This window comes from Lagopus muta, chromosome 6 (genome assembly GCF_023343835.1).
Source record: "Lagopus muta isolate bLagMut1 chromosome 6, bLagMut1 primary, whole genome shotgun sequence".
NCBI classification, from domain to species: Eukaryota; Metazoa; Chordata; class Aves; order Galliformes; family Phasianidae; genus Lagopus; species Lagopus muta.
Window position 1 is genome coordinate 43119201 of NC_064438.1, and position 13421 is coordinate 43132621.

The following is a 13421-nucleotide window of genomic DNA, read 5'->3' on the forward strand; positions in this document are numbered from 1 at the left end:
AGTGTGGCTCTTCCAGTTTTATGCTTTGCTTATTTTAATTTTAGTTGGTATTTTTTAGTTTCTGCTTTAGTTTCAAACTCTTGTAGGTTTCTGCTGAGCAAAATGTCTGTGCATTAGAATATGGTTAATTACTATAATTGTGTACTTATGAAGAAAAATGTTAAATTTTTTCTGGATAACCAAAAACTGCAACACAGAAGGTAGGTTTATAAACCCAGGAATACTGGTATAAATTCTCTGTGTAAAGCCTGTGAAAGATGAAATTACTGAGCTTTGAACCATGCATGTGTTACATGATAAAGGACATCTTTATGAATAAATGGCACCCAATATTTCTGTGAGGGGTCTGTTTTAAAACAGAAAGGTACATCTGTGAGGTTTTCTTTTAAAAAGTAAATCAAGTCACATACCATAGTTATAATAAAGTTTTGTGACTTCTTATGAATAAATAGCAAAGATTTTTATGGGCAAAAAGAATATCAAAACTTTCACTTAATTCTTCTTTAAAAAAAAAAAATCTTTCCTTCATCTCCCTTTGTGTTTATATATCAATGTACATTTATAATTCCATTTTGCAAGCCATGATTTTTCAGATATTCAGAAGGACTCTGTGTATATGTAGTAATGATACTTTTGTTTCAGATGGGTCATATTACTAGTAGTTAAGCTTTTTTTCCCAAGGTAAATGTCATATTTCTGTAGTTTAAGTAATGAATTTGACATTTTTCTCTGTCTTGCTGCTGTGATCAAGGGTCCTTACACAAACATTGCTGTAGGCAATACTCTGATCTACAGTGTGGTTACTAATAAAGGAATAGTGCATGAAATTCAAGGTTGTTAGCTGTGAAGCCCCAGAACAGGAGCTGAAGACTGTAAAAGCAGCCTAAGAACTATTTTTCATCACAGATTTGTGTCTGAAAATCAGAAGACATACTGCTTTTAAAAACATGTTTTCTGGTCTTTGTTATTGGGAAAATCAGAATGATACATCTATGTCTGTGTTAAGAACTGTCCTGATTTAGTGATTAGAGAAGTTGCTACTTTCAATTCCCAGAAAAAGATCCTTAGTATGAGCAGCTTTTTGTATCTTTATTAATAGATAAGTGTTTGACTTATCCTGAGAGCTCTAATTTCAGCATATTCTCTATATAGACTCGATTATGTCCACTTCAGACATGTATGTCTTTGAAAAAAGCAGAGTACCACAAAGGTGTTTTTTTTTACAAAACAATCTCAAACCTACGTAGTTTTCTAGAATAATGAAAAATGGTTAAGGATACTGAATATCTAACTGCAAATATAAATGATAGTTACAGATTGTCAGCCAACATAAGAATAAACAAAAAGATGATAAAGCAAATCTGGATTATGTCTGTCTGGCCTACATTCAAATCATCCTGCCCTGTTCCTTCTTATTTGAACAAAGGTTTCTAATTGTGCCTGAACTGGCTGCCTAAATACCTTCTTAGCTCCTGCTTGGAAGAAAATGAGAGCTAAATATTTTAACATTTTTAAGTATACTTTTTTTTTTGGCAGGCAATTATAACGCTGCATAGAAAAATTACATGATATAAAGGTAGATGAAGGCATGGTCTGAGAACTGATGAACAAGAGGTGTCCCATTAAATAATGACTTACATCATTAAATCTATCTGTTATTTAAAGAATAAGCACTTCCAAGTATTTGACCTTCAGTTCCATTAAAAGTAGCATCACTCTATTTCTATTCTGAAATGCTTCCTTAGCAAATATTAATGGTTCTTGGGTTGTAGCCCATGTCAGAAAAGCAACAAATCAGATTATTTTGATAGAAAAATTTACTTTGGAAAATTTATGATGACCTTTTCAATATCTGAAGGAAGAGCAGTGGTTGATCTTTTGGCTCACTTTATCAGGCCGGTTCTATGAGTACATTTCAGAGATACCAAGTTATCAAGGAAGTGATTGGATTTATGGTTATTTTGTTGGTACTGCTGTATGAAGTACAACTGGTACTGTTTGTTTTCCCCCCACTGATTTGCTCTCTCTGCAGACTACATGAGAGTTGTCACATAGTGTAAGATTGTGCTTGCCTTTCCACACTGCTCACATCCCCGAGACACTTAATGCAGTAATTTGCCAGTTAAGGTCACTAACAAGTTCTCCAGTAATCTCACAATCTGAGATATGCAGTCTATAGATTTTACAGCTGATGCTCTGAACAAAGGAGTTTTAGATTATCTTTTTAAAGGCTTGTAGATACTTAATGCTACAGTAATTAAAAGATTACTGGTTAAAAGATTTTCCTTCTTTCTCCACTGATGCCTTGGAAAGGCATTACTTTGCATTATAATGGCTTTACTTACCTTCCTCTCCCATCCCTATATAAATGAGGTGTCTGTTGGCTGTGGGTTTTGAAAAGCACTTGTAGCTGAGTATGTCTTCAAGAACTTGAGATCTCAGTTGCCCATGACATAACTTAGTCCTAACTCATCAGGCATGAAATTCTGTCCTCCAGATTCAGTGACTATAGCTGTTCCACTCCAAAAGAGTTGTCTAAAGTCTAATCCCCTTTTTAACTCTGTCAAGCAACTGTATGATTAGAGTAGCAGGAGGGCCACTAGTATGCTTGCCTTGATGGGCAGGACAAGCAGCACATGAGCCTACTGGACCTACTAGACTATGTAGGCTCCCCATGTGCTGAGGCCACACTTGAAAGCTGCACTTTTGTCCTGAATGTTAAGCAACTCTGACTGTACATGCAGCATTAGGTCTGCTTACAGTGAATGTTCAGCTATACCCAATTGTTAAAATCAATAGCTTATTCAAGCTTACTAAGGCTTTGTTATTTTATTTTAAAAGGCAAAATTGCTGTTTAGATTATTTAATTAAAGGTGCTTTTCCTTTTCCTTTATCCTTATTCAGGCTGCCTGGAGCCTGAAAACACGAGCTTTGACAGAAATGGTATATGTGGATGAAATTGAGATGGATCAAGAAGGAATAGCAGAGATGATGCTAGATGAAAATGCCATTGCTCAAGTCGCACGTAAGAACAACTTTCTCTTAAGTATGTTGAAGCAACAGGAACTGTTCTGGTCAGGATTGACATCAGTCATGAAACAGTATGTGCTGAGGTGAGGTGATGTATTATGGCTTTTAGCTATTGTTGCGAGGATAGTTTTCAGTTGCTTTCTGATTGCATTTATCACATGATTTTGATAAGTTTAGGCCTGGATTTTAGACAGCGTTTTGTCAGTTTTTCTTCTAAATCCCTGTACTCACTAGGTTTTTTTTCCCATAACTTGATTTCTTTTACTCCTTTCTGGCTTCTTCTCCACTGGGAAATGAGAGAAATATATGCCCTTTATGCACTATGAATCCCATCCTTGTTCCTAGTTAATTTTAGTTAATTAGTTAATTTTAGATAGAACCACTACCAGTGACTATTGCAAGATGACAGGCAGAAATGCTTGATATCAGCCTGGTTTAAGAAAATTAGAAAGTATTTAGATTGAGTTAAAGGTTATCTGTTTGCACAAGTCTAACTTTCTGCTTGAGCAGTGAAATGGTGGTGTCTCAGAGGTAATTACATCCTGAAGATGAGAGAAAGAAGAATGAAAAAAAGGGCAGACGTGAGGTTTTATACTGGTGAAGAAATAAAGTCAAGAAACTAGCTACATATCAGTATAACTTCAGTTCTTTGAAATGTATGAAATAAGAACTGTTCATAAGTACATAGATAATAAATAGATGATTTGTCAAGAACTGCCTTTTTTAACGTAAATCTTGTTTCCTTCCATACATCTTGACGAAGCAGTGGACACACCAGCAAACAAATATATATCATACCACACTTTTAAGCAGATTTTTAAAATCAAGTCTTATGGGAGGCTACAAAAATTATAATAGCATATCAATAAAGGTGATGGAAAATCTATATTAATGATCTAGTAATTCTTAATGATCTAATGTCAAAACATTAGAAGTTGTGAGAAAGCCTGCTGAAGGCTTTTGCCAAGTCCAGGTGTTATTCTAACATGAGGTAGAAAATAAACCATTTTAAAATAGCTTGATCTTATAATTCCAATAGCCTTTATTTCTTAAATACTATTCTGAGATGTTCTTCTTGAGAGGACAGTCTGTAGCATGTGTACCATGACAAAATTGCCTGCCTTCCCTGAGGAGAAGGGTTCAAATAATAACTTAAACTAATAAAGTGAATGTTGTACAGATACTAGAGAAGAGTTATTTGAAATCAATAGCATTTCTTTAGGAAAAATAAAGAGGAGCAGCACACACTTCACATCTGTAGAAAAAGGATGAAAGACAGAACTACAGGAGTAGTATACAGAATATTAGTTTTTCCCATGTTCATGATGGCCTGTTTCTTGCAATATTCTAACAATTTACTGATTGTGCAGTTTGTTTCTTCTTGTCTTCCTTCTCTGGTGCTATGACTGCCCAGTTTGAGCAAGGAAATCTTCCATTTATTGTAAGACATAGGCATTTTTTAAAGACCCTTGGAAAGAGTGCAGTATCTCAAGTTGAAGTGAGCAATGTCCTTATTTTATAGGACCAGGAACATCTTTGAAACTCCCTGGAACTAGCCAAGGTGGAGGCCCCAGCCCAGCGGTTAGGTATGTCACCTTTTTTTTTTTTTTAATATGATCAGTTGCACGTAAGCAAATCCTAAATTTAGCTTCTAAAAATGAAATATTTCAGATATAAGTGCTTAAACTCTCCGTCAGTAAATTCCAGTTGACATGAGGATAATGTGCTTAATATCTTCAGGCCAGTAACTCAGTCAGGAAGACCTATTTCAGGATTTGTGAGACCAAGTACACAAAGTGGACGGCCAAGTACTATGGAACAGGCTATAAAAACACCTCGAACAGCTCTAACAGCTCGTCCAATCAGTAGTGCTTCTGGGAGATATGTCAGGCTAGGAACGGTAAGTTGCCTGACTCTTCTTAGAAAGACAGCTTTCTTGATCATTGCATCTGGGACAGATGACTTTGTATTTGAAATAAAGCTGCATCTAAACTCTGTTTGAAGGACGTCAGCATTTTTATTTAAATTGTTTCCGGAGTCAAGTGTAGAAATATTACCTCATTAGTTTGCTAGTCTGTTCATGAACAAAATATACATCAATCCACAGGTTCACAAAAATTAACAGAAATCCACAAATTTACAAGTTTTGTGAGACCAATTTTTATTCACTGAAGATTAGTGAAAGGACTATAGCATGACTTTGCCATAAGCATGCTGAAACCTCCAAGTACAAAGCAATTACTAATCTCTCAATATCTACCACTTCATCAGATTAAGAAAATAAAGTATATTAGTTTGATTCTGATCTGTTGGCCAAATTAATACACTGCAACTGGCATGTATGTTTACTACCAATTAACATCATATTATTTACAAATTCTCACTATCATGAGTATGAACTGGTCTCCTTAAACCTGTCTGGAAGATTTTTTTTGTCCCATATCTCACCTGACTTCAGTCCATATAACTGTGCAAGCTACATGCCTTGGCACACTGTGAAAATAGTGAAGAGAGGGAAATAAAAGGTAATTCCAGAATGTAGTTCGTGCAGCCTTTTTCAGGGTGTGTATGGGAGTAGGACATATTCCTGACTTTCAGAGTAGATGAAGATCACTAAGACGAATCCCTATGACAAAGCAGAATTCATATACAACTGCATTGTTTTTCATCTTTTTGGTATATTGCTAATATTTTCAGAAATTTCTGGAAAAGTGTAGGGGTTCTTCCCACTTAAAAGCCTGTTTCTTCCCTTCAGGCTTCAATGATAACAAATCCAGATGGCCCTTTCATAAATGTGTCTCGACTGAATTTATCAAAGTATGCTCAAAAACCCGAACTGGCAAAGGTATGTAACTATTTTGGTTATCACTGTGATATCTGTTTCTAATTTTCTGGCATCATTCTTATGAAGCTGTACATGGGATTGGGCACAGAAACAATGAAGAACTGTGTTCAAGATGTAAAATTGAGAAAAATTGTATCTTACTTATCTTTTATGCTCTGGCAGTGGTTAGCAGGCTTGAAATTAAAAATATAAAAAAAGTGTGAAGAGGAAAAAAACACAGCAGAATACTCCTAAGTTAGCTTCCCCATTCTAAAACATTAGTTAATATGTTTTCATATGTGGTTAGCAATTCATTTGCTTTCTCAAGCTGCTTTTTAAAACTTGATTTAGATAGTAATTTCTAGTCTTGCTAAATAATGAAAGACTTGCAAACTATCATATCCACTGCAGGCAACTACAAGCCAGTTCTTTTTCATTTTGGAAGAAACTGCAGGTCTTTTGTTCAGTTATGCTCTTGTTAGCAATCACTCAGCACACATTATTCTTAACCCACTAGAGTTTATAAAACAGGGAGAATGTAAGAAACCTGGAAGGATTAAGGAACACAAGATACATCCATAGGAAATTAAGCTTAGATCTTCTTAAAGACAGCTAGGTTTTATTTTTTCTTTGATAAATGTATGTACTATTTAAGTAGGTAGGTTAACTTTCAGACAAAGTATTTATTCTTGGCAATAGCTCTCAAGAATGCAAAACAGATATTTTTAACAATTTTTTAATTGGCATTTTCTGGGAAGATGGAGTAACTCTGTCCTTCAATTTCATGTGAAAAGAAGCTTAAGCCAAAAAATATAAATCAGCAGTCCTCATGAAAACATCCATAGGCAGCAAATGTACTTGTCAGTATTACAAAGCTAATACATTGTGACATTAATGTTTCACATAGAATGTAAGATCTGAGTTTAAATTTGGATCTACATGGATTTGTAACTTTTTTTTAACAGAATAAGACAGCATTAAGGCTAAAGCTAAAGCAAGGAGGTGAGACTACAGACTGTACTTTTGTGTTGAGTATCATTGAAGTTTTAAAACTCTTTGAGCTGTCACTTCTCTGAGGTGCAAGATAACGAAAAATCCTCCAGTTCTTAAATTCACATAGCTACTTTTTGTATTCATGTTGGTATTTACTTCTCCTATATACTTCTTCCTTATGTTTGGAAAGTGTGTGCATCATCTCTTTTAAAATTAGAATATCCATTTTTAAATTGCTTGGCTATGTCCTGCTAGTTTTTGAAATATAAAGGAATGGACAAAGTTTGCTAAGTCACTTGTCTCTGCCTGTAGCTAGCATCAGCCCTGTAAAGGACTATTGCAGGAAACACCATATTAGATGTAGGACTTATCACCTGTCCCCAGAGAGAACTGCTATTAATTCTCTGTTAGCAGTTGGTTGCTGCTAGGAAACAGGAAGTTTTATCTTCTTTAGCTTTTGGTTTTTTAATAGAATTACTAAGATAATTCTAGTTATTTTTATCTACGTAAATGTAGAGTCATTTAAATCCTTTTGAAGGTCATGTGTATAGATAGATAGCCACAGTAAATTCCTCATGCTGGCCATCCAAGAAAATACCATCTTCTTCATCACTTTCAGATTTACTCTTGCTGATTTTTTTCCTTATTATTGAACTAGTAGAGGAGGTGTGCTACTCCTTCTTAGTTTTCCATTCTTTTGCTATTTTCACTTCTGTTTACCTTATAAATAAATGTCTATTCTAATTTTCCTGTAAATGCATTTTTAGTAATCATTCTTTACTTTATTTGATCATCTGTGCATTTCTGAACAGAAGAAAAGTTGTGGTTTACTTCCTCACCAGACAGGACAACTTATTTGTAGTTTTCTAGTTTCCTGAAGGTGGATCTGGGCTAACATTTTCATCTAGGGAAGTTTAGGTTTTTGTTTTAATGGATGCTATGAGCAGCAATTAAGACCTGAGATTTACATGGTCAGAAGGGTCAATTTTCAAAAAAAATCACACTATTCAGCCATTACTGTCTTACTACATTTCTGGCTTCAAGACTCCCTTTAGAAATCTAGTTTCTTCCAACATCATTATATTCACTTTAAATACCAACTCTGTTAGCTGCTATGTATTTCTTAGTATTCCAGTTTAGAACAGCTAGAAGGTAGTACTAGCCATTTAGTTTTATAAGGAGCTAATCAAAAACTAAGCAAAAATGCAATTGTTGTAGTATTACTAGCAGTTATAGCATAGCACAGGAAACATGTTACTATTTTAAGCTTTGTTATGATTATGGTGTGTATGAATTTCAGAAACGTGATATCGTTAGCATTTATCATTTATGAATAAAAAGGCATTTTTTCTTTTACAGATCCCCAAATTTCATAGCTTATAGATTGTTTTGGTTTTTTTTTTCTTAAGACATGTAATGCTCAGCTTTACTTTTAGTTTTAAGGACCAAAGCTTAAAAACGCTAATCTCTTGGATCAAGTTAAATTAATTTCCTGTAATAACAATGTAGCACATCAACAGATTCTGTCCGTTCAGGTCTTAGTGAAATGTATATTTCAGCTGCTGAAATGTATAAATATAATTGCTTGCACAAAGAATTATTTTCTACCAGATGTAATCAAGATTCTGAATTACTTTTAGATAACATTTACTATTTTTCACCTTCAAATATAACTGTTTTAAATATTCTTCTGACAGGCACTGTTTGAATATATTTTTCACCATGAAAATGACGTTAAAAATGTGAGTAATTCATATATTCCATTTTCAGTTTTTATTAAGTATCATTCCGTTATTTCTTTTAGTATTCTATTCTATTAAATTGAGGATCCAGGTAGTGCATCATATCTTAATACAGAAGTGCAAATACCAAGATATTGATTATTCCCTTTTCTTTTCTTTTTTTTTTGGAAAAGCAAAATATTCTTATACTGTAAAATTAGATCCCTTATCTATCAATATGGTAAGATTCCCATACTTAATGATTTCACATTTACAGAATTTACTGGAGTCTGAGCAGTAGTACACATCAGGTTATTGAAGCTGTCTAGAAGATTCAGAGCATTTAAGGCCTGACATTAAGTGATAGGACATTAGCCTATTACAAGAAGAAGGTGAAGGTCATGTAGCTAGTTATTGTCATGAGCATTGTTTGACATCTCAAGCCACTGAGATTGTTGCTTATGCATTTGAGTGTGTGGAAATCAAATGTATTAACTACAGAAAAATAAAATATCAATAGAAGTTTGGACACTTTTGTTAGAAATGTAATTCCGTAGCATTGAGATGTTCTGTAGTCTCACGGGAAAGAGTATATTGTCCATCCCATTGTCTATAACATATTTTCTCTACAAGTTTTCCTAATGACATAGTTTGCTGTTCAAAATTTTTCTTCTGCTGTTCTTCATATGTTGTTCCACTGAGTTGGAAGATCAAATTTGAGTACAAATTTAAGCTTTGTTTAAGCTTTCAGAAATAAAGGTTGCAGATTTTTTTTGGCAGCTCATCCAGGGAAATAATTAGTTTACTGAATAAATTAAGTGTCAGAATATTTCCGTACTCTATTGGATATATGTATCGAGTTGAGATAGAATCAAAATTTCTGCTTGAAGTTTCTATCAGAGAATTGCTGGTGTCAGTAGTGCATTCTGCTGGACTCCTAACTGGTGTGTAATTAGATATGAAGTTAAACACCAATGCTACATCTTTGATGCTGTCATTTTCCACAATTAATAACACATAAATATATTCAGTTGTTGACAGCGCAGATCAGAATCAATTCCAACTGTACTGCTATGTGGAGCTTTTAATCTGGTATCAAATGATTCTAGTGGTACACTATCAATTTATTGCATAGCATTTTTCTAAGAGGATTGAATTGCAATGCACTGTTAATCCAAAATGTGGTTGAACCAGTAAGTGCAATTGTCAGATACATCAGAGAGAAACTGCAGTTAGCATTTACATATTCTCATAATCAACATCAAGGGCCTGTTTTTTATGCCTCTAATAATTGGAACGCTCTTTGTTTGTTGCTTGGAACTCTGTTCACTAAGAATTGGTCACAGAACGTAACCCATACTTGAAGGATCATTAGTCTGGTCAGATAATTTCATATAATGCAAGTAATTTTCAAGCGCTCCAAAAAAAAAAAAAAATGCTCTTACAAGAATTCTACTGCATGTGCTTTGAAATCTCTGCTGAGAGTCCAGGATTACTGATTGACTTATAAGAAAAGTTTTGACTGTTATTTTATATGCACCCTAGCCACTTCAGTAAATCTTAAAGCAAAGAAGTGTCGGTGTTGCTTAGTCACCACTATTTATTGTATAATGATAGAGGGCTTGACACTTTTGGTTAATGATAGCATTTTGCCCATGAAAAAAAAAATATGTCTTAGTTCACAGTACAAGGTGCCTTTAGTTTGCAATGGCTTTTACTAAAGTTTTTTTGGGACTGTTCAGTTTGCTTACTCGTGCCTGAATCTATTTATCTTTTGTTCTGCTCTTTCTTCTCTACTATTTTCAATGCAGTTCAGTTCTCCAAGCTGTCCTTCCTTCCTTTTGAATCTCATCTGCGTGAAATTTTCATGAACTGAAAAGTAAATAATTTCTGCTTTAACTCAGCTGTGTAACTGTTTATTCACCCTTGCTAACAAAGACATTTCACTGATTCGTTTTCTCCCTTCTCCCTGAAAAGACTGTGATCATTTTGGATTCAGTAGACATGTTAATGGTTTAAAAGTTGACTGGAATCTGACTTGATCATGCAGCATTCAGTTATATTTCTTGCATCTTTGGAAAAAACAGCTTTCTGCATAAGATGAGAAGAAAAAGCTTGGAAAGGGCTTAGATCAAACCCTGGGAAATTGGCTCAGTGTGACTGCACTGATGGAAGAGCCTCTACTAGCAACCTATCTGCATGGTTAGAATTTAAAGATGATCTCCTGCAGTTATACAAATAAAACACAAAGTAACAGTGAGGGTATGTTCCTTCATCACCTGCTGATCTGAAACAGTGTGTTTTCAACTGCATTATTATTTTAAAAGCAATGGCAGCAGTTCTATTACTTTGCTTCTGTTTAGTATTCAACCAGTCTATAGAAAGAAAAAAAATGTCGTGGCAATTTCAGTTGGGAATATCATTAATCAGCGTGCATTCAACCACACAAATAACGCTAAGAAATCAGTTTAAATTAACGGTAAATTTATCTGTAATCTATCAATTGTCATAACGTGGGGGAAGGAAGAAGAGCAGGGAGCTTATTCGGCATGTGGAAATGCATTCAAAAATTCTTTCATCTACCTTAATGAAATACTAATACTTTAATACTTCTAATACTAATACTTATCTGAAGAAACTCCTATTACCCTATCCATTATTGTTCTTTACTTGTTCTGTTTTGAAGACATACACTTTCTATATTCCTTGAGTATTTCTAAATGCCATTTTATGGTCTGCGTGCCCTAAGAGCAGAGCAGTTGAAAAGACTTGACCAGAAATAGTTGAGTTTCTACTTATTTCAACAGTAGTCTGTGACATTGTATCCTACCACTGTTTGTAGGTAGATGATGAAAGCCACATATTTTGACTTGAGGCAGAACAAAGAATGTACGATATGTCCTTGGGTCCAGAAATAAAAACCTGTGATGCACTCTTGTTCTTTATAACAATATGAAGTTTATACACTTCAATATAAATCTATTTATAATGGAATTATGTAAGATTTACAAACCACAGAATTTCAGAAGACACTCATCCAAATAAATTGTTTTAAATGAACCATGGTTGATGTCATTTACTCAGCTGTTTTCTAGATTATCCTGTGTCAGCTTGCCTGTATGTAAGAATTTAGTCAATAACAGTTGCTGGGAGAATTGTTTCTATCCAACATCATGTGAAAGAAGCAATAGATGCCTCCTATTGTTTCCATGTATGTAATTTCTTGGTGCGTGCACAATGCCAAGAATGAAATAACCGAGTTCGAAATAAATATATGTTTACTGATTTAATTTTGCAATACCATAGTATAATACATAGATAATATAATACAGCTTGTAGGACTGTAGTAATATAGCACAGTTTAGTTAAGGAGAGTAATTGTTAAAAAAACAAATTTTGTCTTAAATTTAGACTTTAAAAAAAGTTTCAGAATCATGCTAAATATAGCATGAAAGACCTGCCAGGATTAAGGCTGTTGATGATAGAGACTCCTGCATTCATGAATAAATATGCTAAATGTTCTAAGAGTCACAGTCTCAGCTGACCAGTATTCCCAGATGATATATACTAGTTTGTAACTCTATCTTAAAATTAATTAAAACTATTTCACAATCCTTTTTTTTCTTTTTTTTTTTTCCCCTGCTACATTACAAGTAAAAATCCTTGAAAGTAGGTAACAGTATCTGTCAATCTACAGTCTTCACTGTCTTTCTCTATGAGATACTACTATGACTGTACCAATACTCAGCAATACACAGGGCTGCAGGACGCTTTGAACACTTAGTACTGTTATTATAGTTTTTAAATGAATGTGCTGTGCAGTTTGAACATTGATTTGTACCTAAACTGTGTGATTGAAAAAGAAGTTTGTAGCAGAATGAAGTTGAAATATTTTGAAAGTTTGTTTTAACAAACTAACATTTCAAAGGCCACATTGTCAAAAGAATTCATTGTAATACCATCAGAAATTCTTAACTACTGGTGTGCAGGAATCTGATGCTGATATGCATAAAGACTTTTTGGGCAAACACTGCAGAAATGTTGATAATATTTGTGGGTTTTGTGATTACATGTAAAAGATCAGGAATAGGATATTCCTACTCCTTTCCCATTTCCTTAACAGAAAAGTATAAAAACAGGACTTACTGAGTTTCAGAAACTAATTTCAGAATAAAGTTGTGCTTTGTTTCTTGATGCTCTTAATAAGATCACAGTAAGATTCCAAGATCTGCACTAACAGCAAAAGTACTCTTGTTATGTTCTACTACGCCTGAAGCAGTTTTAGTTCCTACTTTCCAATAGCAGCCAGAATTGTTAGCCTTGCATAAAATAGTTTTCAGAAATAATTAGGGTACCAGAAAGAAAGCTGAATGTGTAGCTACAGAAGGGATGGCTGTTTGAAATTCAGGCCTTCTTTTTGAATCCTTGTCACCAGAGTGCTCTAAGGAAGGCTCTTTAAAGTATGTTATTTATAGAATGATCCTTAATTCTTTTATGTGACTGCTTGTGGCCTGTTTGAAAGAGGTGTGGTATCTGACAGATGCACACATTCTTTACCAATTTGAAATCTCAGCTGCTTTCCAGAATTTTCCCAGTGAAGCACACCAGTATAGAATTGCTTATATACCTTCAGTTTGAAGTATTTGTCTAGAAAGGAAGCGTGATTTTTTTTCTTGAAGCAAGGTTTTCCCCTATGTAGCTGTAGTCCAGGAGTCCTGTTGTGCAATTTGCAAAGCTATTAAGAAACAGAAGGCAGCGAAGATAACCTCTGCCATCCGAGGGCTTCTAGGATTCCACATACCTGAAACAAATGGTGACTTCAGGGGTGTAAGCCTTCCTCAGTTTTCTCACTC

General features: G+C 34.4%; 1 protein-coding gene across 2 annotated transcripts in view; it reads left to right on the plus strand.

The window, feature by feature from the left end:
* TTC8 (tetratricopeptide repeat domain 8) overlaps nt 1-13421 on the plus strand; it is a 36439-nt gene that overhangs the window by 8854 nt on the left and 14164 nt on the right. Inside the window, exons 3-7 of one of the 2 annotated variants that reach the window (XM_048948402.1) lie at nt 2905-3025; nt 4553-4616; nt 4771-4930; nt 5786-5875; nt 8545-8589. In XM_048948402.1, coding sequence (XP_048804359.1) covers nt 2905-3025; nt 4553-4616; nt 4771-4930; nt 5786-5875; nt 8545-8589 — 480 coding nt within the window. Of the gene's footprint in view, nt 1-2904; nt 3026-4552; nt 4617-4770; nt 4931-5785; nt 5876-8544; nt 8590-13421 lie in introns of those variants that run through there. The other variant, XM_048948403.1, reaches the window with a different exon arrangement.